The sequence below is a fragment of the Hibiscus syriacus genome, unplaced genomic scaffold (genome assembly GCF_006381635.1).
Source record: "Hibiscus syriacus cultivar Baekdansim isolate YM2019G1 unplaced genomic scaffold, ASM638163v2 tig00112281_pilon, whole genome shotgun sequence".
Classification (NCBI taxonomy): Eukaryota; Viridiplantae; Streptophyta; class Magnoliopsida; order Malvales; family Malvaceae; genus Hibiscus; species Hibiscus syriacus.
The window spans coordinates 1,998,524-2,025,662 of NW_024063292.1; the positions used below are offsets into that span (position 1 = coordinate 1,998,524).

Genomic DNA, 27,139 nt, shown 5'->3' on the forward strand with positions numbered 1-27,139 from the left:
ATTTTGGTTCAAAATACTTTGTAAAAATTGTTTCAAAAATATTTTAAGTTTAAAACACAATTTTACAATTTAGTAAGGATTAAAATTGATCTTTGAAAAAATTGGAGTAATATTTTGATATTTGAATAATTTAATCGAATATACTTTAAATATGATTATAAAATCTTAAAATTCAATAACACTTAATTTGTTATATCGAAACATCAAAATGTTTTCAACACTTTAATTGCCAGATTTTTTGTGCTCTGCCTCGAGGATATAGGGTACTGCATGCATCTAACTAATTGGTCTCAAAACGTCAACGGATATCATTACAACTATCCTTATATACAATGAAAAATAATTCTTCAAGAACTGAATACAATTATTATATGTCATGTTCAATCATGCACTCCTTACGTTGGAGGGATTCAGTATTTAAACCCTCAAAATAAGCTTGTATTACTAATTCTTAGCTTACCATTTGGACCCTGCAAGGGAGGTTTTATTGGCTATACAGTCAACGTAAGGACTATAGAGATTCTTTTATCCTTTGGCATTCAGTCAGACTATAGAGATTTGAAAATTATAATCAATTAAAAGTTCTTAAATACTTTAATCCAATTACCATTTCAAGAACAATTACATAAATACATTGATACTTACTGGTTGCTTTCGATTTTCTTCAATGTTACGCTGGGGCTCCATTTGAAGGTCATCATATTCGTGAACAAATATTGAACTTTCAACCTATAATAGGTCCATTCAAAAATAGTAAACTTTAAAACCTAACCCTTATTTCCAAAGACTAAAATTCTAAAAAATTAAGGTTTCTACAACATACCTTTCGATTCGATTGCATCAACAAACAAAAAGTACCCTTCGAAAAATGCGCTACCACTATTTACATCAACTAACTTCCCTCTAGAGAAAACTACGGTCGTCTTCTATATATTTCTTTAGATTAGGGTTTCCTTTATAACCCCGATATAGAATTTATATTGAATACTCTTACAAAATTATCGATACTTTATATAAAGGAATCGATACTTTGTTGACGTTTCGTTTTTTCTCAAAACCGGTATTTATTGACTGGTTATATTGTATATTGAAACCGAATTTGTCAATTTTTAACCTTTTATATCATTATGTTTCGATACTTTTAATAAATGTATCGACACTTTATGAGTGCACTTCGTTGGGCATTCATTATGGACCAAAAGTATCGACACAAATTTAAAAAGTGTTGATACATTATGTTGACCTATTCTCTTTTAAAACCGGTATATTTTTATCGGTTACATTGTAAATTTACCTATTACTTTATAATTATCTGTTTCGATGTTTTTGGGATCGATACTTACAATAAATGCATCGACACTTTATGCGTGCACCTCGTTGGGAATCAATTCTAGACATCAAGTATGATACAAATTTTAAAAGTATCGATACATTATGTTGACCTATTCTCTTATAAAACTGGTATATTTTTATCGGTTATACTGTAAATTTACCTATTACTTTATAATTATCGGTTTCGATATTTTTGGGAACGATACTTACAATAAATGTATCGACACTTTATGCGTGCACCTCGTTGGGCATCAATTTTGGACAACAAGTATCAATACAAATTTAAAAAGTATGGATACATTATGTTGACCTATTCTCTTATAAAACCGGTATATTTTACCGGTTACATTGTAAATTTACCTATTACATTATAATTATCAGTTTCGATGTTTTTGGGATCGATATAATTTTAAAATTATCGATACATTATGTTTATCTATTCTCTCATTAAACCGGTATATTTTACCTATTACTTTATAATTATCAGTTTCGATGTTTTTGGATCGATACTTACAATAAATGTATTGACACTTTATGCGTACACTTCGTTGGGCATCTATTCTAGACAAAAAGTATCGATACAAATTTAAAATGTATCGATACATTATGTTGACATATTCTCTCATTAAACCAATATATTTTACCAATTAGTTTATAATAATCGGTTTCGATGTTTTGAGGATCGATACTTACAATAAATGTATCGACACTTTATGCGTGTATCTCGTTTGGCAGTCATTCTAGACAAAAAGTATCGATACAAATTTAAAAAGTATCGATACATTATATTAACCTATTCTGTCATAAAATCGGTATATTTTTTCAGTTACATTGTAAATTTACCTATTACTTTATAATTATCGGTTTTGATGTTTTTGAGATCGATACTTACAATAAATGTATCGACGTGCACCTCGTTGGGCATCAATTATTGACCAAAAGTATCGACACAAATTTAAAAAGTATTTATACATTATGTTGACCTATTCTGTCATAAAACTGATATATTTTTACCGGTTACATTGTAAATTTATCTATTACTTTATAATTATCGGTTTCGATGTTTTTGGGATCGATACTTACAATAAATGTGTCGATATATGTTTGTGAGGTGCCGATACTTTATAGGCGAAATTATAGAAACCTATTTTGTCCATTTTCAATATGTTATATTTAATCGATTGTTTAAAATTTTTATCGTTTTCTCAAATTTTAACCGATTTAGAAATTCTAAGTATGGAAACTTTGTTGTGGAGATTATAGAAAATTATACTTTAAAAATATGTATCGATACATTTGCACGCAGATATAAAATACATTAATATAACTAGTATTGATATTTCAACAATCCTCATGTATCGGTATACAGAGAAGCAAATATGGATATAAAAGCACGACCAATTAACCAACAACGATTCGAAGATCAAATGTCGTTATATATTCAGAGCAATCAACCAAAATAAAATGTGAGGGAAATCTCGACCATCATAATTTTGAGTAACAAGCAGGATGATTGGATATACGAAGAATGCCTTCTGGATATTATCAATTTCATACAACTCATGAAGATAGGAGAACCGTAAACTGAACCCGTCTGAGAGAAACATATCTGATGTAGAAGCAGCTGCATATTTAAAATCTTGAAAATGATCCATTTGGTTCTCAAACATTTAAAGCATCGGAAGCATTTCGGACTTATGATTTGGGTATCACACGGGAAATGCAATAAAATGCATCCCAAAATTCTCGAGAATTAAACGCTAGATCTTTTAATAGTAATGTAAAATAATGGAAGATACACACGTAAAGCATAAGTACCATACAATTAACAATGTAAACGGATAAAAGTTCTCCGGTATAATGAAAATAGGCATAAATGACAAGTTGAGACGTTTGTCATGTATGCCTATTATCATTGCACTGGTAAAATTTTACTTTTTACATTGTTAATTTAGCTAAGTATTGATACGTTATACAAATGTACCCTTCAATTATTTTTATTATTATTACAAGTTGTAGCCCTTAATTATCAGGATTTTTAGTTGCCCTTTGTTGCATTTCCCGTATACCACCCAAATCATACGTCCGAACCATTTCTGATGCTTTAACTGTTGGAGAACAAAATACAACACCGTTGAGATTTTAAATCTGCAGCTACTTCTACATCAAGTATGTTTTGCTCAAGCAATTTCGATTTAAGGTTAACCTATCTCAATGAGCTGCTGAAATGGATAATATCCGTAAGGCATTCTTCGGATATCCAATCTTCCTGCTTGTTACTCAAAATTATGATGGTCGGGATTTCCCTCGCGTTTCAAGTTGGAAAAAAACAATGGAAATTAGGAATAATCAATGATAACATGCAAATTGTCTATGTTAATAAGTTTTGAAAAAGGTACGTTGTTACCTTAGAAATGGAATTTTATGTTACCTCTCGATGCATCCATTAAGTAAGTTGTTGTTTGGATGGAACAAAGGCTCGGGCTCATATTTATAGTGAAGCCAAAATTTAGATTGAAATTTAAATTCAACTCCAATGAAATATGAAATGAACATGAAATACAGTGTTAAATTGAACATGGAAATTGCATAATTGATTCATATTGTTCAAGTAACATGCGTTATGAACCATGAAGCCGGTAAAAGATAATATTGATTCAATTCAAAGCTGAGTTATGAGTTGATGGGGTTGTAACACTTGTCACATGGGAATAAAGTACTCATATGAAAGAGAAGAGGAGATAGATAGATTGTCATGCACAACCCATCAGAAAGGAATATTTACTGTGTAAGTCACATATTATACTATGTTATATGTTTTAGTATTTTTAAATTGAAAATAGTGCATTATGTGAATCGAATGAAAATATACACACAATATAAACAAACCAAATATACATACACAACAAATCTATACATAATAATGTTAAAATAATGTACCCACAACGAAATTAATCCGATGGAAAAGTGTTATTTCTAATGAAGTCAGGAACATTAGGCGCCTTCCACAAATTTTCCAAATAGTCTTGTATGTTACCGCCTTTTTCTGAGAACATATATAAATAATTTCAATTATCAAACTAATCAGGTGCAATTTTACTAACAAGAAACTAAATTCGCATAAGCATAAATAAATTTGTGTCATACCTAAAGCATTGTCCTCCGAAAAGGAAACGTCAAAGGGATGGGGACATATGTAATTGTATTGCTATATAAAAACATAAATTGTTAGTTGACCAATGTATGAACACCTGTTTAACTGGAAAACATATGGCATAAATGTAACTTACTGGATTATAAATCATTTTTGGCGCTGAATCATCGACCAACAGTGTATTTAGGGCGTTAAAATTAGGATACACGTTACAAACATCATGGAGATCTTTACAGTATGTAACATTATCTTCTTTTTTGCACTTTCTTTAATCTTGTTTACAAACAGTCGAACATAAATATGTAGGAATCATAAATAAATAAAAGTCAACAAAGTGTAATGACATTCATCTTACCTAAATGAATAGAAACTAGTCAGACAACAAAGGTAGTTTCTGAAGTACACGGTCGATGTTATGCCTGAGATTGTAATCAAGTTTGAATTTTAACATTTAATTGTATATTAATGATTTTGTCTATAGTAATTCAAGTGCCTAATAGTTCTAACCTCATCTTGGAAGACCGAATGTCAACAGCAAAATTTTCTAAACAAAAATACATAAATTCATTTACTCGTATTCTCAGGATAACATCTACAACATGAAGAAAATGAGATTAAATTTGTACGCTTATATGTTAAAATAATAGAGACAAATGAACAGAATAAAAACTTTTTGGATTTCTTGAGAAGTAGGTAAGGACACCATTGACATAAAAAATTACAAGTTTTCTTGCCGGCGGTGTTGCTGACACGATATACTTGTTTGGATCATCATCATTATCATCTTCATCTTCATCTTCATCATCATCTTCATCGAGTGCTTGGTTGTCCACATCTGTTAAAAGAAAATCAAATACATTTTACAATGTGTAAATGTTTAGAAATATAAATAATTAATTACCTAACTCGTTTGATGTCATTCACGTAATTAGTCACGCAAGATGGAGACTTCATCACGCAATGATGCAATATCAGCTCGCATTTTGCTCACAAAGGAATCAATATGTTCGTGAAAATTGACCATGTATTCCATCACTGTCTTAATTGTGACATCTTCTCTATCTGGAGCGCCTTCTATCATTGCGTCTCTCATTGGTTGGTCATCTTCATGGCCAGTAGGGTCCATTTTCTCATTTTATTGTTTTAATCCAATGGGGTCCATTTGCTCATTCTCTTGTTCTAATCCAACGACATCCTTGACACACTTCCAACCAACATTTTCAATAAAATTATATCATGCTCTAGTCATTAATAACATGCCAATCTTGCGGGTTAATCAAACAGGGGAGTCTTGAGAAAAATCAGCTTCATACTTCTTCAATATATGGGTGATGACACATTTATATGGTAGTGAAATTGAAATTGATGCTCCCTTTGTGACCATATATACAATTGTTTTAAATATCAGTTTCGCAATGTTTGGGTTTCTAGGTGAATTGGGCTATTTCTATCAACATGTTGGATTGTAGTATCTAAATCATTCTCATTCGAATCCCCTTTATTCTCGACACCTATACCCTCAGCAATAGTATTTGAAGATATATATATATATATCCTTCCCCGTGACATGGGTATTAATTCCTATACTATTAGTCTTATTAGGCTTACGCTCGAAGGAAACATTGTTGTAGAATACTATAACTAGGTTGGGGTAATATTTTGGTTCTACACCAAGAAATTCAAGCCAACCCCAAGATATAAATGTGGATTTAAAACTAAAATCATATTTCTCATTAAACAAGAAACTCATGTCAATGACACGTTCGGGATGAATCTTCCTTACTTTGAAACTACTCTGCCATCTTTCTTTCTCCTCATCAGTTCTAAAGTTCTGAGTTTCGAACAACCTGATTTGTTCAGAAGAAGCGCTTGGTTGAGGAGAATGTTGTCGTTGAAAAGGACTTGGTTGAGAAGAAGTTTTAGGGTTCCCGTGCCTCTACCATTTTGAAGCCATTTGGGTGTGGATATTGTTACATTGAAACAAAAACACATTAAGGAAAAAAAAAGTCTAATATGGAAATCAATCAAACCCTAATTTATGGCAAAATATCGATAAATTTACCTGAAGATCTGATCGTAACTGTTATGAACGTTGGTATTCGTCGAAGTGGAAGAGTTCTCTTATGCCTTTAGGTTTAGGGTTTTTCAATTTGGGGTTTCCAATTTAGGGTGTATCGATTCTTTTAACATATAAATAATGAAGAAAAACACACACGTAATTTAAAAAAAATATCGATACAATTTAAAAAGTGTTGATACATTATGCTGACCTATTTTCTAATTAAACGGTATATTCTGACCGGTTACATTGTAAATCTACCTATTATATTATAATTATCGGTTTCGATGTTTTTGGGATAGATATAACTTTAAATGTATCGACACTTTATCGTGCACCTCGTTGGGCATTCATTCTGGACCAAAAGTATTGACACAAATTTAAAAAGTGTCGATACATTATGTTGACCTATTTTTTAATTAAGCCGGTATATTCTGACCGGTTACATTATAAATTTACCTATTACATTATAATTATTGGTTTCGATGTTTTTGGGATCGATACTTATTATAAATGTATCGACACTTTATGCGTGCACCTCGTTGGGCATTCATTCTGGACAAAAAGTATTGACACAATGTAAAAAAGTATCGATACATTATGTTGACATATTCTCTCACAAAACCAGTATATTTCTACCGGTTACATTGTAAATTTATCTATTACTTTATAATAATTGGTTTCGATGTTTTGAGGATTGATACTTATAATAAATGTATCGACACTTTATCGTGCACCTCGTTGGGCAATCATTCAAGACCAAAAGTATTGACACAAATTTAAAAAGTGTCGATACATTATGTTGACCTATTTTCTAATTAAACCAGTATATTATGACCCGTTACATTGTAAATTTACCTATTACATTATAATTATTGGTTTCGATGTTTTAGGATTGATACTTATTATAAATGTATCAACACTTTATGTGTGCACCTCGTTGGGCATTCATTCTGGACAAAACGTATCGACACAATGTAAAAAAGTATCGATACATTATGTTGACATATTCTCTCATAAAACTGGTATATTTCTACCGGTTACATTGTAAATTTACCTATTACTTTATAATAATTAGTTTCGATGTTTTGAGGATCGATACTTACAATATATATATCGACACTTTATGCGTGCACCTCGTTGGGCATTCATTCTGGAACAAAAGTATGGACACAAATTTAAAAAGTGTCGATACATTATGTTGACCTATTTTCTAATTAAATTGGTATATTCTGATCGGTTACATTGCAAATTTACCTATTACATTATAATTATCGGTTTCGATATTTTTTGTATCGATACTTATTATAAATGTATCGACACTTTATGCATGGTCCTCGTTGGACATTCATTCTGGACCAAAAGTATCGATACAATTTATAAAAATATCGATACATTATGTTGACCTATTTTCTCATAAAACTGATATATTTTTACCGTTTACATTGTAAATTTACCTTTTACTTTATAGTGTATCGATACTTATGATAAATTTATCGATACTTCAAGTTTGGGAACCATACTGGACAAAAATGTTGGAAACTTTGTGTTTACTAATTTTGTCATTAAAAAAGTCTATTTTTACCACTTGCATTGTAAATTTACCTATTACTTTAAAGTAATAAAAGTTGAATTTTGTAGTTATTGTACATACCTAAATGTGTCCTATGAAATTAATGTTGTACCCACCCTTCAACTACCACATCCTATTGAAAGCACCACTGAAACATGTTGTTCTATGAACCTCTACTTACATCTCCATCAACTCCTGTTGGGACCACTGTACTTGCAATACCAATTTTTTTCCATATGGATCATACTGCATCAGACAATGTTAAGCCAACCGAGGAATATCATGAAGTACATATTGTTGATGAATCTGGCAGATTGGTTGGTTAACTCTTCTCTTCACGTGATCAAGCTTGGTACTTTTACAAGGGATTCGCATGGAAATATGGTTTTAGTGCACGTCAGGGAACAACACGGCTTGATATGGAAGGGAATGTGAAGACGCAAGAATTTTGTTGTTCCAAAAAAGGTCGAGTGTCCAAAGTCATTACTGTTGATTGACAACGTGCTCATACGCCAGTCACAAGAATGGGATACAAGGCTAAAGTCGTAGTTACAGTAACAAATATAAAAGATCAATGAGTTGTAAGTAAGTCTTCTCAGAAACATAATCATGCATTGTGCACACCTGTTATGACACCATTTATGCGTTCTAATAGAGTTGTAAGTAAGGCTGATATCGATGAGGCAACAACATTGAAAGAGGTCGGTGTTGGCATGTTACAAGTAATAAACTATTTAACGCAGTAGGCAGAGGGTTATCATAACATTGGATTTATGTATAAAGACCTCTACAATGCACTTGAAAGAGGTAAAGCAAAGGAAATCTCCAATGGGGATGTGAATGCGCTTATTGCTTACTTTGATTATAAGAAACATGATGATCATGGGTTTTTAATGACATACTCGGTAGACAAATCAAGGGTATTGCATAATCTTATTTGGTCGGATTCTACATCGAGATTAGATTACTCATGCTTAGGTGATGTAATTGCGTTCGACACAATGTACAAAGATAATTTGTATAGTCGGCCAATTATGCCTATTGTCGGTGTCAATCATCACCATAACACAATTGTGTTTGCTACTACTATAATCATTGACGAGACGTCCCAATCTTTCGAGTGGGTGCTAAAGAATTTTTTAGAAGCCATGATGAATAAATCGTCTATTTCAGTTGTCACCCATATGGATAGGGCAATGCAGAGGGCTATCAAATCTATTATCCCTTCTACTAAGCACATATTATGTTCTTGGCATCTTTCTCGCAATGCACAAGCTAACATTGGTGACCCAAAATTTACAGCAACATTCTTAAAATGTATGGCTTCCTGATGGACAACCAACGAATTTGATATTCACTGGCGTTCAATTGTTTCATAATTCAATGTCGAAAATCATCCATGGGTGATTGAGAAGGGAAATACTCGGCACTTATGAGCACAAGCATATCTAACCGGTCATTTCTTTGCCAATATTCGCTCAACACAAAGGTACGAGTCTATGAATTCTTCACTCGCGATTGCCCTAAAACACAAGAAGACATATTTAGATGTTGTTCGTGCAATTGAAGAAGAAATTAGTAGAATGCGTATGAACGAGTTGAAAGCGGATTACTTAAGTTCCCAGACGAAACCTTTGTAGATCACAAAACTGATTGACCTTGAAAGCCATACTGATGAGATTTATATGTGCCAATATTTTCGTTTGTTCCAAGAAGAACTTCAACGAGAGACGTTGTATCGGATTCAGGAAGAGATTCAGTCCTTATCAGATGAATGTCAAAATTATATTTTGACCAAGTACAAAGAAAAAATAAGACATTTGAAATCAGTTTTACTTTCGGTACGAAAACCCTAAATTACTCATGTAGAAAATTTGAGATGGTCGGACTTCCATGTCTCCATCAACTTCACGTTTTGAAGCACTTGGATTATACATATTTGCCCGAGTCTTTGATTCAAAGTAGTAGACTAAGGATGCGAAGACTTGTGCACCTAGTTTTATTGACTTGAATGTGCCTCCAGAAGTAATGCAAATAGCAAGGTTTGCTGCTCTACGTGCAACGTCAAGTCGGTTATGCTACATTGCATCAAAGACAAATGTTTTTTTTTTCAAAACCGCAAGAGATGAGATGAAAAGACTAACAAAAGAATTTGAAAACTCGTTTGGTTTGAATGATTCATTCAACCAAAGCAGTGTAGTAAACAACATTCGCGACCCTCAACGAAAACAACGCAAGCGAAAAGAAGCACCAAAGAACAAGATCGAGAAGCAAATTAGGCGATGTGGGTTCTTCAACAGTGAGTGACATAACAAACTAACATGTCCTCAAGTCAAGCTCAGTTTGGAAACAAGCATACAACCTACATCAACTGATTTTCTCGAAGACGGAATGGAATGACCATTCAGTCCCGCACATGATGACAATTATGTTAGTGACATTTAGAATAATGCAGATAACGATCTTCATATATCGTAAGTATCAACATGACTCCTACTATGTATAAGAAACATGTAAAACAACCTATTGCTAACTTTTTGTCATCTCATACATAATTATATTCAGATACAAAATTATAAATCGTATACAAAATTTCCCTTACATTTACATCATCACGCCCTTTTGTTATTCTTGTGTCTGATGGAAGCATTTGTCATACGATCCCATTCTCTAACAACCTATATTTAAATTGTTAATACATTAAGTATTGTAAACCATAGCATTCAATCTACGACTTTTAACAATTTAACAACAAACTAATTTTTTCATTCCACTTACAAAATCACCAGTTACCCCTCTAGAACCGATCGATTCCATCCGCATAATCACATAAATGACGCAATCATAACTGTTACAAAATTTGAATACCATACATGTTAATTATGAAACCTGCATAAATTGAGCTTTCTATTTATGATAATATCTCATACCTATTCAATTGCTCATTCATCTTATCTTCACAAATTTGAATTATTTCAATGGGATCTTTAGACGGCCACATACTTCTACAAAAATGCGTTCCTTATTATATCTATATAATATTGTCATCTGCATGAAAAATATCAAGTTATGATCCAAACAAATTATGCATTATAATTACATTAAAAAATATCATGTCATCATACCTATCTCTTAGCATCCTTCACTCTCTGCTTGCCCGCTAGAGATGAAAATAGACTATCATATACCGTTGCAACACGTTCTACTATATCCAACACCAACAGATACCAATGGGAACTACTGTAGTTTATTGTGATCAGGATCTACAATAAATTTCACACCCAATTTGACAAAATTCAACATTATATATCTGAAAACATCATTTGCAATTTGTATGGTGTCTTACCTTGTCACACTCGGTGAATTTCATATCGTCATCCAATATCGACTCCCAAAAGCTCGCAACACCATCACCAATTGCATTGCCCTCCAACGTCTGTTGCTTCATTTACGCGACAATCATTATTAATTAACCGTCTATAACACTACTTTTCAACATTTATTAATTTAACTCACCGCTAAGTGGTATGGAAGGTAGCCAATCTTCCCGAGTAACTTTTTTTGATTCGTAACATAATGTCCAGCCGACCAAATCAATAGCCTAACAAAATTAATTAAGCAATAAAAATATATTCACTAGGTTTTAACATTTTTTACTTTCTACTTACCGCACCGCCAACCCATTCCATAGGCTTCAATGTTTCAGTGTCGGATACAGTAGTGAATTGATTTCCCATTGCGATTACAACAAATTTGTATGAAGCATTAGGATTAATATTTTGTCATGAAATATTTAAATATCACTCACAAAGCAATATATTTCACTTATGACGATTCTAACCCACTATTCCATAAATAATCACACATTCATATTTTTTAATTCATCGTATTTGTCCTCCACATATGACCTTACCTCTTTTATTCCGACCTTCATTTTTCCCCTTCTTCTAACTTTTTCTCAACCACCCCCTTTACCCCTGTAAGTTCACACCTCAATTCCACAACTTCCTTCACCACTCCATCAATTTTTCCATCCGTCACCATCTTAAGTTCACCCCTCAACTTCTTTCATCATTCCTTCTATTTTTCCACCCACTTCCCCTTTAAGCCTCTCAATTGTCTCTTCGACTCTTGATTGTCTTTGCATAATATCAAAAAGGAAATTTTTAACATCCGCCAATTCAGACATCAAAATGTCAAATTTACTCCGTTTTTCATCATCGTAATCCCCCTCACCGTCATCCCCCTACTACCATCTCTTCTTCCTTCTCCTCTGCCTCCACTGCCTCCTTTACCTCCTTGCCAATAACCTTCAAAAGTTAATTACAATATTAATACATTATGTTGATTTTCTTAATATTATTTAATTACATTTATTACACTTTCTTGCTTCGTCGGTCTATCCAACTTCAACTTTGCCATCACTCTAACCACCTCTTCCTTCCCTCATGCATGGATGCGTGCCACTCTGGTTCTTTCATAAGCCGACACACTATTATAGTCCGACCAAAAATCAAACAGTTCAACCTACATTTATAATTAAATTTATCATTTTATATAATAACTATATTATCATTTTATATAAAAAAACAAAAACGTTCTTAAAATCATTTACCTCTAAGATTGCTATGAACCCTTTGAGGTATCTCTGGTGGCCCTTTTGAAAGCTGATTATCAATTCAATCAATCTCGAATGGATATATTTAGTCCAATTGAATTCACTTTTCAAGCCTTCATCGCAAATCAACTTCATATTGTCCTTGCTCGTTGATGTATCACCCGTTGGACAAAGAAAGATCCCGATAAGATACAATAGAACTCGGGCCTTCAGGTCAGCCCCTCGTAAGATCCACTTTTGATTTCCTCTTCAAGTTCAGCATATGAGACCTTGTGCTTCAAATCATGTTTGGAGGCAAGTGCTTTGTAGTTACTAGTCTTACTGACTTCTACAACACTTTTGCCTTTATTTTCTACCCCCAATACGGCTGCAGCACATGGGACCCCCCAGAGGAAATGAATAATCACCATATTTAACCATACATTGTTGGACATCAAATTGCTCCACCAAGGATCGACACAATTCCCTCCAAATTGGTCTATCCCTTACTCCTATCAATGATCCAAACCCCATTTCTTTCAACACATTCAATTGCTCCTTCTCCTTAAGGAGTTCAATTAATGAATTCACTCTTTTTATGATTCACCTTGTCGACACTTCCTACATTTTTTAAAAATATATAATGTTATTGTTCTTATATATGTTTTATCAAAGTATTTACAAGTTTAATGAATACCTTTTTTCATGTGTTTTCCTCCAAACTTTGTATTCTTGTCTATCCATCTTTGACCGTGTCAAGTAAGGTTCCTTCTCAGCATCAGTCATCGACTTCCATTTCTCCAACACATCATCTCTCACCTAAAATTAAGCATAAACGTTTCTTAATCAATACATTAATGCTAAATAATACTCAATGTCAATTTCATTTTACATACCGAATCGATGTGATTGCCAGTTTCCTTCATCATTTGGCATTCAGTCATACTGTCAACATTTAAAATTTGTAATCAATTTAAAGTTCTTAAATGCTTTAATCCAATTATTATTTCAACAATAATAACAAAATTACATTGATACTTACTAGAAGTACATATATCCACCCTTTTGTTGCTTTCGACTCTCGGCCTCAATTTCAAAGTCATATTCGCCAACAACAATTGCACGATCAGTTGACTTCAATTTTCCTTCATTTATCAATTTACGCAAATCAAAATCAATCACTGGTTACATTCACTTTATTCAATATACAAATATCAATAAGAAGATAACTACTCTTGTAGTAAAACGATTGCTTCAAAAGAATTTGAATGGCCACTACTACAAGTATCGGCTCATTTATACAACCTACAATATCATTTTCTACCTATAATATTATATACAACTATCCATATTTATTTTCTACCTATAATATTATATAATCGGTCCCAAATCCTTCTAGGCTTCGATTCAAAATCCCCAAATCAAACCCAAAAACCTAATCCCTATTTCCTTCAAACTAATGGGAACACTCAATACTACAAGTATCGATACATTTATACAACCTACAATATCATTTTCTACCTATAATATTTAATAAAAGTATCAATATTAATCATCTACCTAAAATATCACTTTCTACCTGTAATCGGTCTCAAATGCTTCTTTTCTTTGATAACCCCAAACACATAAAACCCCTATTTTCGATTACTGTAACAATAAAAAACTAAGGTTTCGACAATGTACTTTTCGATTCGACTGCAGCAACAAACACACAAACTTCACTTTAAAAACTTGGTTGTGCTCTTTATTTTTACAGGAAATTTAGCTATGTCTTTTATATTTTAACCGGATATGTTATTTATATTTAATCGATACAATTACTCAAGTCTCGATACTTTTATGTCAGGTGTCGATACTTTCGATAGGATATTTACCTATTTCTTTTAAAAGTATCGATAATTTCTTACGCGTTATTATAAAAGTATCGATACATTCAACATATCCGGCAGCGCTTTACCGGTTTTGTCATTTCAAGACCGGTTTTGTCATATTTTTACCTGTTATAATGTTACAGTTCGATACATTTTTATAAAGTATCGACACTTTATAGGCGCTATTACTGCTTTTCTTTTAAATTCTAAAAGTGTCGATACTTATTTCAATGGGATCGATACTTTCAACATATCTTGTATGTCTTTATCAGTTTTGTCATAATGAAACCGGTTTTTTCATATTTTTACCTGTTATATTGATGTGTATCGATACATGTTTATAAAGTATCAATACTTTTTAGGCGCTATTATTGCTTTTCTTTTAAATTTCAAAAGTGTCGATACTTATTTAAATGAAATCGATACTTTCAACATATACAATAACATTTTACCGTTTTTATCATTATGAAACCGGTTTTATCATATTTTTACCTATTATATTGTTGTGTATCGATACATGTTTATAAATTATCGACACTTTTTAGGCGCTATTACTACTTTTCTTTTAAACCCCAAAAGTGTCGATACTTTTTTCAATGGAATTGATACTTTCAACATATCCTGTAGCGTTTTACCGATTTTCTCATATTTTTACCTGATATATTGTTATGTATCGATACATATTTTAATTGTATCGATACATACCGACAAGCAAAGTTTGCCGATTGCCAAATTTTTTAATTTTTCTTCATGATTTTCACCTACAACATTATTATTACTCAACATTTCCGGTAGCGCTAAACCGACTTTATTAAATATCTTATAATGTTTCCGGTAACGCCGTATATTATCCCGCCTTTCTTAAGACAACCCCGCTAATTTGAAACCTAACCTAACCTAAATAATTTTTCATTTTTTACATTCAACTTTTGTATGCAAAACTCTTCGAGCAATTTTAAAGAGTGTTGTTCTCTCTTAAGATTTTGAATTTAAATAGTTGTATCTTTAGAGTATGTAACTTATCAATAACTAAGTAAGATTTTAAACAGATACTATTTTATAATCATCTCATACTATTGAAAAAAAATTAATGTTCACTTTTCGTGTTGTTAATTCATATTTTTAAGAACTACGTGATAGTTATAAACCAACAATAATATCAAATAGGCCCTTAAGTTTTTTTTATTTTCAATTAAACTATATACTGTTATAATTAATTACATTAAGTGCAGTTATACTTATACTACGCCAATGATAATATTGATGATATATAAAAATTAAAGAATAAATATAAAATTATAATATATCAAAATTTATAAATAATATTATATATTTTATCAATATTGATATTTAATTTTAATATTTAGCATTTATGTTTTTAATTTTCAAAAATGGAAGTATTCAATGAACAAAATCGAAGATCCAATTGATGCTATATTCGATTTGGTTTTGTCAACTGTGTTGAAAACTCGGCTATCCCAAACCTTTATTTTCCTTTAAAAATAAAAAAAATGGAAACCGTCGTCCGGGATTAGGTCGAGATGGAGGCGGATGAGTAATTATAAAAGATACTATGATATCAGTTGATGGGGACCGACGCTAAGATATTACTTTAGAAAAAAGAGTAAACAATATATTTAGCACTTTAACTATAACTTTTATTATATTTTGGTAATCTAACTATTTTTTTTAAATCATATTTAACGTTGTCTTTTAATTTTATTTTAATTATTTACTGTTAAAATATTAACAATAATATTAATGTATCATCATAAAGTAATATAATATTGCCATTGAATTCTTTTAAAATATCACGTCTACAATTCTATTAATTTCTTAATAGTAGCATAAATCAAGCGGTCTTGGTGATAAATAAATTAGAGAAAATAACCTCAGTGACCAAAAATCCTATATAATATACGATTTTGACCAACTTTTTTTGGATTTGCGAAATTGACCAACAAAATCGCAATGCGATCTCTAATTCGCATTGCGATCTCCACTATCGCAAATTCGCATTGCATTTCGCGTTGCGATAGTTGAAAATCGCATTGCGATAGTCTACAGTTATCGTTGCGATTTTCTAAATTCATTGTAAGAATTTTCTCTAAAAAGATAGTATCCGCGCGGACGTGTCGAAGACACGTATTACCACGACCACGACCACGACCACGACCACGACCACGACCCGACCCGACCCGACCCGACCCGAGACGAGACGAGACGGACGGCGGCGGCGGCGCGCGAGAGTCCCCCTTGTTCTCTATCACTCAACAAGGAAGTGAGAAAGCCAAGCCTTAAATACCATTCACAATAGTGTTTCCAATACTACGTGGGATTTGAGCATTACCAACACTTGTTCCCAATACTATGTGGGATTGAGCCTTAAATAGTGATATTATTTTTGAATGTTTTGCTTAAAATTGCAATAATCGCGATTGATTGTAGATTGACTTTTAATTATGACATATTTAATCGTATAATACTAATGCAATTGGTTGCTGATTCAGTTGTTTTAAGGTGCATGATTGTTAATTGTTTCCTGAATAATCACATTGTATTGGAAACAAGTGTTGGTAATGCTCAATCCCACATTGTATTGGAAACACTATTGGGAATGGTATTTAAGGCTTGGCTTTCTCACTTCCTTGTTGAGTGATAGAGAACAATGAGGACTCTCGCGCACCGCCGCCGCCGCCGTCCGTCTCGTCTCGTCTCGTCTCGTCTCGTGTCGTGGTCGTGGTAATACGTGTCTTCGACACGTCCGCGCGAATACTATCTTTTTAGAGAAAATTCTTAAGAAACAAAATTTTTTTTCAACGAATTTGGAAATCGCAACGACAACAGACTATCGCAACGAATTGGAAAATCGCAACGACAACTGCAGTGGAATCGCAACGCGAAATGGAAAATCGCAACGCGAATTTCAACTATCTCAACGCAAAATGGAAAATCGCAACGCGATTTTCAACTATCACAACGCGAAATGCAACGCGAATTTGCGATAGTGGAGATCGCGTTGCGATTTCAACTATCGCAACGCGAAATGGAAAATCGCAACGCGATTTTCAACTATCGCAACGCGAAATGGAAAACGCACGCGATTTTCAACTATCGCAATGCGAAATGCAACGTGAATTGCGATAGTGGAGATCGCAATGCGAATTAGATATCGCATTGCGATTTTGTTGGTCATTTTCGCAAATCCAAAAAAAGGTGGTCAAAATCGTATATTATCTAGGATTTTTGGTCACTGAGGTTATTTTCTCAATAAATTATTGTTGTTCTTTTAGGATCCGAGTTCGAATACTATAGATGTTAAGGGTGTGAACATTTAATATCAAATGGTTGAGAGTTATCTTTGAAAAAAAATATTTTGTACTTACCTTAAATTAATACTTTTTTCTTTTTAATGATGGATAATCAAAATAAAATAAAAATATAATATTATATAAAATAAAATAAAATAGTTGAGTTATTAAAATAAAAAAAAATGATATTAAAAGTGATAAACTTATAGTTTAGCCTAAATAGAGGATTATGGTTATGGGTTAGGTGAGGTGCACCCTTAAAACACGGCTCCATCTACATATACTAGACTTCGTAAAACACGGCTCCTCAATTCTTATTTTTCGTCTAATTCTCTCATCTGAAAAGTACGAAAGCTCAAATCAGTGAAGCAATGGGTTTCGATAAGATCAAGGTCGCCAATCCCATCGTTGAGGATGGATGTATCTTCTTTTCTTTTCTTTTCATTTCAAATTCAGATTCACTTTCGGATTTCATTTGCGTCCATTCAATATAAGTTGTTGCCTTCACTCAGATCTGGTCCTTTTTTATTTGCACACGGCTCCTCAATTCTTATTTTTCGTCTAATTCTCTCATCTGAAAAGTACGAAAGCTCAAATCAGTGAAGCAATGGGTTTCGATAAGATCAAGGTCGCCAATCCCATCGTTGAGATGGATGGTATCTTCTTTTTCTTTTCTTTTCATTTCAAATTCAGATTCACTTTCGGATTTCATTTGCGTCCATTCAATATATAAGTTGTTGCCTTCACTCAGATCTGGTCCTTTTTTTATTTGCTCTTTGTTCTTGTTTCTTCTGACTCCGATCGGCTTTATTATCAACAGTTTGGAAATTAACTTAAACAGAAATGAAAACCGATATTAAAAATGAATCTGGATGCATATCTTATAAACTGAAAGCTAACAACATCCTTTGGCTCTGTTAGGCCAACCTAACTTGTGAAATACTTCGTTTTTCACCATCTGTTTAATTCGATTATGTTTATTATCATATGACGTATTTTGAGCTTCACGTCAAGTTGATTGGACTGGAATTAGCAGATCTTTCATTATGTTAATATATTGCATATATAAAGGATTATCTAAACCATATTTGATGGTTTATTAATGAACAAAAAAGGGATTATCTGAAGCACGCCACTTACTGTCACTGCATGGCTGATCATAACAACTTGTTTATATGGAAACAAAAAGTTTTGTTGACATTTGATCATTTCTGTGGCGCAGGAGATGAAATGACCAGAGTTATTTGGAAATCAATCAAGGATAAGGTGATTGATCACTATATGATGACATGTTCCTAATTTTTGTTGAAGACTTTTAAGAGATTCTTATGGCGTAATATTTTTTTTTTGATAAGAATATTAGGCCTCATTAAAAAAACCCCTTTATGATTTTATTAACAACAATATCAACATAGGAATACAACACCTAACTCCCTTAAGGAGATAAAAAAACCAAAAGGAAACATCCTTTTAAAAATAACATGAGGATTAACCAATGCCAGCCTTAGCTAGGGCATCTGCCTCTAGGTTGGCAGTCCTATTAACCCATCTAATAACGCCTTCACAATCTCTGAGTTTTTGAATAATATCTTTAACAATATAAACATAAACAGCATGACATAGAACAACGTCCTTAACCCAGTCAACAGCCACCCTACTATCACTCTCGATAATCAAACGTTCCTCATATCTCTGTCGAATAGATTCAAAGAAAATCAGACCCTTTAGGATAACTTTCAATTCCATTAATGTAGGAGGCCCTGGACCAGCAGGCTCTTTGAAAGATGCTAGTATCGAACCAGATACGTCTTTAAGATCACCACCTAAACCACTCCTCTTCCATTCACTAGTAGTAGCAACATCCACATTAAGTTTAATAAAGCCCTTGGGAGGAGGAGACCACGGACACTTTGATAAAATCCGATTAGAATATGGTAAGGAAGGATCAGCAATAAGACAATCCTTAGAGATAGAAACCTGAGAATTTTTTGCTAAAAACCATGAAGCAAGCCTGAACCTTGCTAAAAAGAAAATTTCAGCTTGATCTAGCTTCCCTCCTTCAAACAAAATAGAATTCCTAGTTTTCCATATTGTCCATAGAACCACTCCAGGAATAAATGACCATATGAGAGAGTTAGACCTCAATTCTGCCCAGGCTAGAAGAAAACTTTTAGCATCCACTTGAAAAACAGACTGAATATTCCAGTAGCACATGAACTTGTTCCATATTGACCAAACAACCGAACAAGAAAAGAATAAATGGGAGGGGGACTCTTCCATTAACTTACATAAGGGACATAACAGATCAACTATGCCCTTTACTCCTCGTTTAACCAAAGTTTTCTTCACTGGCAGTTTCTGCAAAATCACTTGCCATAGAAAAGTCTCCACTCTTGGAGGCAACAGTCCCCTCCAAACAACAATCTTCCAAAAATGAGCTTCTTTCGAATCTGAACTCCCCGAATAACATAAATTAGCATAAGATTTAACTGAGAAAACCCCATCTCCAGAGCCCTTCCAAATCAGCCCATCAGTAGAATCATCATAAATAGAGAAGACCGAAATGACAACCATTAAATTTGTCCATTACTCGTATTCCCAGTCATTCAAATTCCTTCTCAGTTGAACATTCCAAAACCAACCCCACGAGCTAAATTCCCCAAAATGGAATAATTTACCAGTTTTATTTACGGCAATAGCGAACAGTCTAGGGAAAATGACCATTAAAGGATTATCTATAGCCCAAACGTCTTGCCAAAATCGAATAATTCTCCCATTTCCAATTTTATAACTGTATTTACTCCTGATTTTACAGCCAACAGAATCTGCTTTATAATGATTACTCACCATAGCTCTCCAAATCCAAGAGAACTTAGGGGAAACATTACTGTCAAACTGCATTAAAGATGAGTCCATTTTGTACTTAGTACAAATAATTTCCCTCCAAACCGCCTTCCTCTCAGTAGCAAACCTCCAAGCACATTTCTCAAATAAGGCTCTATTTACCACACTTAAATTAGTAATCCCCAAACCTCCTTCAATCTTTGGTATACAAACCTCTGACCAGCTCACCCAATGAATCTTATTTTTCTCATTTTCTCCTCCCCATAAGAAATTGGACATAATTGAATTAAGGGACTTGTAGACCGAAATTGGGACCTTGAACAATGACAAAAAATATGTAGGAAGAGAACATAAGACTGATTTAATTAAAACCAGCCTTCCTGCCAGTGAAAGAGTGGATGATTTCCAGCCCTCTAACCTTTTATTAAAACTCTGTACCACTGGATCCCACAGTTTGTTAGAATTTTTGTGTGCTCCAAGGGGAAGTCCCAAATACTCTGAAGGAAAATTGGCCACTGAACATCCAATCGCAGCTGCCCAATCCTTAATTTCCTCTTCATTCGAGTTAATCCTAAACAATTTACACTTCTTCAAATTTAACTGAAGACCATACATAATTTCAAACACTCGGAGCACCCTCTTCACATTCAAAATCTGCTTTTTCGATGCACCACAGAATATAATGAGATCGTCAGCAAATTGAAGATGAGTTAAATTAAAATTTCCCTCCTCCCTGCTAGTGACCAGACCTGAAAATAGCCCTTTTGAAACTGTCTTAAGAATCAATAAATTCAAAAGTTCTCCCACTATATTAAACAGTAAAGGAGACAAGGAACAACCTTGGTGAAGACCCTTAGCCATTGGAAATTCCTCAGTCGGAACCCCATTCACTAATACTGAAACAGTAGTTGTTGTGATGCATTTCGAAATCCAACCTCCCCATGTATCACCAAAGCCCATTTTCCTCATTACTTTGAACAAAATAGGCCAATCGATTGTATCATAAGCGTTCTTGAAGTCAACTTTGAAAACATAGCCCTTTAATTCATTCTTCCTCCAAAAATCGATCCCTTCATTAGCTATTAAGGAGGAATCCAAAATTTGTAGACCGGGGATAAAAGCGAATTGAGAAGGGCTGATTAAATCTGATATACAGCTTCTAAGTCTCCTCGATAGACACTTAGACAAGTTCTTGTATAGCCCACCAACTAAGCTAATAGGTCTAAAATCATCTAGGCCACCAGTGTTAGAGTTCTTTGGAATGAGAGTGATAAAAGTATGGTTTATTCCATGTTCCCATTCCTTCCCCAAGTAGAAATTATGAAAGAATTTCATAATATCTTTCTTAAGGACCTTCCAAAACCTTTTGAAAAATCCCAGATTTAAACCATCAGGCCTCGGAGCCTTGTTGCTGTCACATGACTTCAAAGTTCCCCAAACTTCCTCAGAAAATTCCTTTTCTAATAACTGACTCTGCTCCACAGTAATTCTGGAAAAATCCAACCTTAAATCATCAGTTTCTAATGTAGATCGATCATTGTAAATCTTAAAGAAATAATCTTTTACTAAGGCCTTAATAGTTGTCGGGTCCTCAACTGAATCACCCCTAAATTTAAGAGAAACCAGAGCATTCCTCTTTTTCCTGACTGTAGCACACATCTGAAAAAATTTAGTATTGCGATCCCCATCCTCTATCCACTTCGATCTAGAGTACTGAAACCAAATCTGCTCCTGAATTTTATAAAGATTCCACAATTCTGCTCTGTGATATTTCAATTCTGCTAAAACTCCACTGTCAATAACACCTTGCTGTTGCTGAATATCAACCTCTAACTGCTGAATTTTCTTTTCTAATTCAGAAATCATGGCTGCTGGATACTGAACTCTCTTCCCAGCCCACTTTTTAATTGCATGTTTTGTACTTCTTAGTAAACTGAACACACCAGCCTTTTTATGAGCTTTCTTGCAGTTTTGAATTGATGATTTAACCAGATCCTCAAAACCCTCCTCCTCCTCCAAATAGTTGAAAAGTCTGAACGGTTTTTGACCCCACTCAACACCTTTATTCACAAGAACTATAGCATTATGATCCGGCGTAATATCTTTTTGATTATTCTGTAGCTCATCTTGCCCTTTGTGGAGTTGGACATAAAGTACTTTGACCTTGGTCTTCCATATCGTAATGCTACTGACGACAAAGTTACAATTGAAAGTGCAGAAGCTACTCTCAAGTATGTTTTTAGTTGTGTTCTCTCGTGTTTAATTCAGTGTATGTACTTGCATTGTGTTATTTGTGTTTTCTTCTGCTGATTTTGAGTGTTTCTGGTTCTTATTTTAGGTACAATGTTGCCATCAAATGTGCTACTATCACTCCTGGTATGCATGGCTGAGTTTCTTACTGGATAGAAGTGTTTATTTACTTGTTGAATTAGTGAATTTTTCCTTCTTATTGGAATGATAATATTCTTCAAAGCTTGAAATTCAGCAAGTTCTTACAATATGATTTTGGTGATTGCCAGATGAAGCTCGTATTAAGGAGTTTAACTTGAAGCAGATGTGGAAGAGTCCTAACGGGACTATTAGGAACATTTTGAATGGTTAGCTTTAATGCATTCATATCTTCCTAGAAATGTTTTTCTATTATTTTGTGCATTGTTCATTATTAGCTGTTATGGTCCTATGGATGGCGTAATCTTTCAGGCACTGTCTTTAGAGAGCCAATTATTTGCAAAAATGTCCCTCGACTGGTCCCAGGTATTCAGTTTTTCTTGATGTTGTAGTTTATATATTTTTATTTACTTACATTTATATTAAGCTATGTTGACTTCTTATGTCATCAGGTTGGACGAAGCCTATATGCATTGGAAGGCATGCCTTTGGTGATCAATATCGAGCAACTGACTCCGTCATTAAAGGACCTGGGAAACTTAAACTTGTTTTTGGTAAAAACTTTGCTTTGTTTGATGATTCCTGATATTGCATTGCTTATTTTGATTGGTTTCTTGTAATACTCCGTGCTTGATTTGTGGATAACTAGCATTGATTGCATTGTTTGCAGTTCCAGAGGGACAGGGTGAGGCGACAGAGTATGAAGTTTTCAACTTCACTGGTGAGGGAGGAGTTTCACTTGCTATGTATAACACAGATGAGGTAAGAATCTATGAGTCTTTTGATGGTCTTGTTGTAACTTAATTTTTTTTTTTGGTTCTAGCGGTGTCTGAATTCTTTTGCTTTATGTTTGACATGGAAATGAAGTCCATTCGCGCATTTGCTGAGGCCTCCATGAACACTGCTTATCAGAAGAAGTGGCCTCTTTATCTAAGTACCAAGAATACTATCCTTAAGAAGTATGATGGAAGGTATGTGACGTGCATAATAAGTAAAACTTTTACTAGTAGAAGCACTTTATTATTCAGTTTTTGACTCCTATAGCCCATGTTTATTTCTTCAATGAAGATTTAAGGATATCTTTCAAGAGGTTTATGAAGCTAACTGGAAATCAAAATATGAGGCTGCTGGGATATGGTAATTATATTTCTGGTTTCAAAGACATTAGTTAATACTCTATATCCATGTCAAATATTGATTCATATGATCTAACTGAAGGTATGAACACCGTCTCATTGATGATATGGTGGCATATGCTCTAAAGAGTGAAGGTGGTTATGTGTGGGCATGCAAGAACTATGATGGTGATGTCCAGAGTGATTTCTTAGCCCAAGGTTGGTGTCACAAACTAATATCCAGACAAAGAATGTTTTCCCCTTTCATCCTAGTTTGATGAAGTTTTGCATGATTCTTGTGGCTTGTAAGCTATAATGCTCTGGAACTAAACCTGAATTTCTTTTGTAGGGTTTGGATCTCTTGGATTGATGACATCTGTGCTGGTATATCTCATGGCAACAGTTCCTTTCATTTTTATCTTCTTATATGTTGGCGATAAATAACTTTATATATAAGGGACTACGGGTTTGTTTGATGCATAGGATAATGTAGATAATTTTATAAGAGTAGAATGTGATGATTTTTGTTGTATCTATTATCTTGATCCATAGGACCAAAACACCGTCCTTTTCCGTGGTATTTACTCGTTATATTGAAGGGTACTAGTCATCTAATCTTCCTCTTAAGATGAATACCAAACATGCGGGATGATGCATGTTTGATCCTATCTGACCAACATCCTACATGCCAAATGTATCCCAACTACAGAATGAATTGGTTTGTGTTCAGGTTTGCCCAGATGGGAAGACAATAGAAGCAGAAGCTGCTCATGGTACTGTTACGCGACATTACAGAGTTCACCAGAAAGGTGGTGAAACCAGCACAAACAGCATAGCATCTATCTTTGCTTGGACTCGTGGACTTGCACACAGGTAGTCATTATATCACTTAAGCTTTTTTCTTTTACCCTTTGGCACGGAACGGAAATTTTAAAATGTTCACTGGAATTACCTTCTTTCAGGGCAAAATTGGATGACAATCCTAAACTATTGGATTTCACTGAGAAACTGGAGGCAGCTTGTATTGGAACTGTGGAATCTGGAAAGATGACCAAAGATCTTGCACTTATCATTCACGGCTCTAAGTAAGTATTTGTCAATCATGTTTTATGTAATTTAAATGAACAATAACGTACACTTTATGGTCTGTCTACATAAGAACTGTACGTGTCAATGGATGCTCATGACTGTTCTATTTTCAGTTCACATACTTGTATAAATGTGTTCTACAGAAAATGGTTGTAACATTGATATGAATGATGCAGGCTTTCTAGAGACCATTACCTGAATACCGAGGAGTTCATTGATGCTGTTGCAGCAGATCTAAAAGCAAGCCTCTCTGTTTAAGCATAGTTCTTAACATGGTAATTACACCTAACCAACAATATCTTTTGTACTTCTTTTATCTCCTACACCTCGAAGAGGCCATTTTATTTGGAAGATAAACATGTTAAATGAAGTTTTAATCGTAATTGATAAGTCAAACGTTTTATATGATGTCAAATTTGGTTGCACTTAAACTCCCTGGCAAGTCACACTTTTCGATAGATGTTATAAGCTCGGGTAACCATGTGAACGTATTATCCTTGTAGTATGTTTCATGCTTCTTGATATATTAGTGGATATATATATTAGTGGAGATCAGAGTAATTCTTTTTAAGCAAGGTGAAGGGCGAGTTGATAAGGGTAACTGCATGAAGGTTAGGCATATATGTTCTGAAGTATTTTCATGTCTAAAACTAAATGGTGATGAAAGAGATTATGTTTCAAGTCCTTGGAAATTTTGGATGATGTTTGCTTTTGTGAAGGGCGAGTTGAGCAATTTATTTCTGGTAAAATCTCTCTTTTGCTTGTGTTTGTCGGAAAGATTGCCTATGATTCTTTAGACATTGCTGGTAACGTTTGCATAATTTGTTTGTTGCAGGTCGGAAATTGCAAGGGGTTGGAGGGTTGTCATTGATGGTTTTGCTGGGAAATAATACAATAAAAGCGTAGCGTGGGAGCGCGAATGAGGTGAGAGTGGTGGGGACGGGATGTTGATGATTTAAGCAACCACTTGTTCAGATACAGAAACGCACACCGTCTCACTTGATTTATGTCTTTTGATTATTAATGTAACATTTATTCAATGGATTTGGATTTTGATTCAATTTCAAGGCTAGAGTTCAAAAAGTGCTTGTCGCAAAAGGCAAATTAACGTCAAATAGTTGTCATATTATAATGTGGTGCAACCAAATAACTTTTGTTTGGAATAAGTCTGCATCGGTTCACTCTCTGTTTCTGATTTGAATATAGAACTACAGTTAAAGGGGTTCCTGAATAGAGAACCACGGTTAAAGAGGAAATTATCGTTTATGTATGATAGATATGAAGGCATAATATTGGAGTAAAAGAGAAGTAAGTGGTAATGATTCTACTCTAATATATTAAATAGATTTAATGGTTTGATTCTCAAATTTTGCTGGTCTTGGTAGATCACGTGGATCTATCAACAAGATTTGTTCACGTGTTATAATTTAGATCCACAAGATTTGTTCATGTGTTACAATTTACTCGAAGGATAAGCTTTTCGAAGGTTTAGTAAGTGAAGTTTATTTGGTGGTATAACACAATTATTTTGATATATATTTGTTTTTTTAACAATTAATTTTAATTGACATAAGTTTGTCTCATCAATAGTTAACGGTTCACTCATGATATGGGCGAAGAAACATAATCGATGAGAAAATAATTGTTGGTTAGTATTTCTATGTGATAGAGGTGAAAACATAATGAAAGATATTAGAATAACAAAAAAGAAATGATAATGAAAGATATTAGAATAAGAAAAAAGAAATGAAAATGATTCTCCTCTTAAGTCACGATTAGGGGTGGACACGAGACCAGATGTAACAC

General features: G+C 33.7%; 1 protein-coding gene across 2 annotated transcripts; it reads left to right on the forward strand.

The window, feature by feature from the left end:
- The first annotated feature begins 18,431 nt into the window (after positions 1–18,431).
- Positions 18,432–26,394, forward strand: LOC120177121 (isocitrate dehydrogenase [NADP]). 2 transcript variants are annotated; one of them, XM_039183354.1, is made up of 16 exons: positions 18,432–18,553; positions 19,120–19,163; positions 22,863–22,972; positions 23,080–23,117; positions 23,261–23,338; positions 23,442–23,495; positions 23,582–23,683; positions 23,800–23,891; positions 23,997–24,100; positions 24,198–24,266; positions 24,348–24,463; positions 24,594–24,628; positions 24,975–25,117; positions 25,207–25,329; positions 25,510–25,612; positions 26,181–26,394. In XM_039183354.1, exons 1-15 carry the CDS (start codon positions 18,505–18,507, stop codon positions 25,589–25,591), a joined length of 1,239 nt encoding a protein of 412 aa, XP_039039285.1. In that variant the 5' UTR covers positions 18,432–18,504; the 3' UTR covers positions 25,592–25,612; positions 26,181–26,394. The 2 variants fall into 2 exon arrangements, with proteins under 2 accessions (XP_039039285.1, XP_039039286.1); XM_039183355.1 differs by having other exon boundaries at positions 25,510–25,608; positions 26,169–26,220.
- Positions 26,395–27,139: the final 745 nt, after the last annotated feature.

Coding starts and splice junctions, on each gene's coding strand:
- LOC120177121 (XM_039183354.1), top strand. CDS start 18,505: ATGGGTTTCGATAAGATCAAGGTCGCCAATCCCATCGTTGAGATGGAT. Junction 19,164..22,862: donor GGAAATCAATCAAGGATAAG/GTGATTGATCAC, acceptor ATTATTCTGTAG/CTCATCTTGCCCTTTGTGGA. Junction 24,101..24,197: donor CTTAAGAAGTATGATGGAAG/GTATGTGACGTG, acceptor TCTTCAATGAAG/ATTTAAGGATATCTTTCAAG.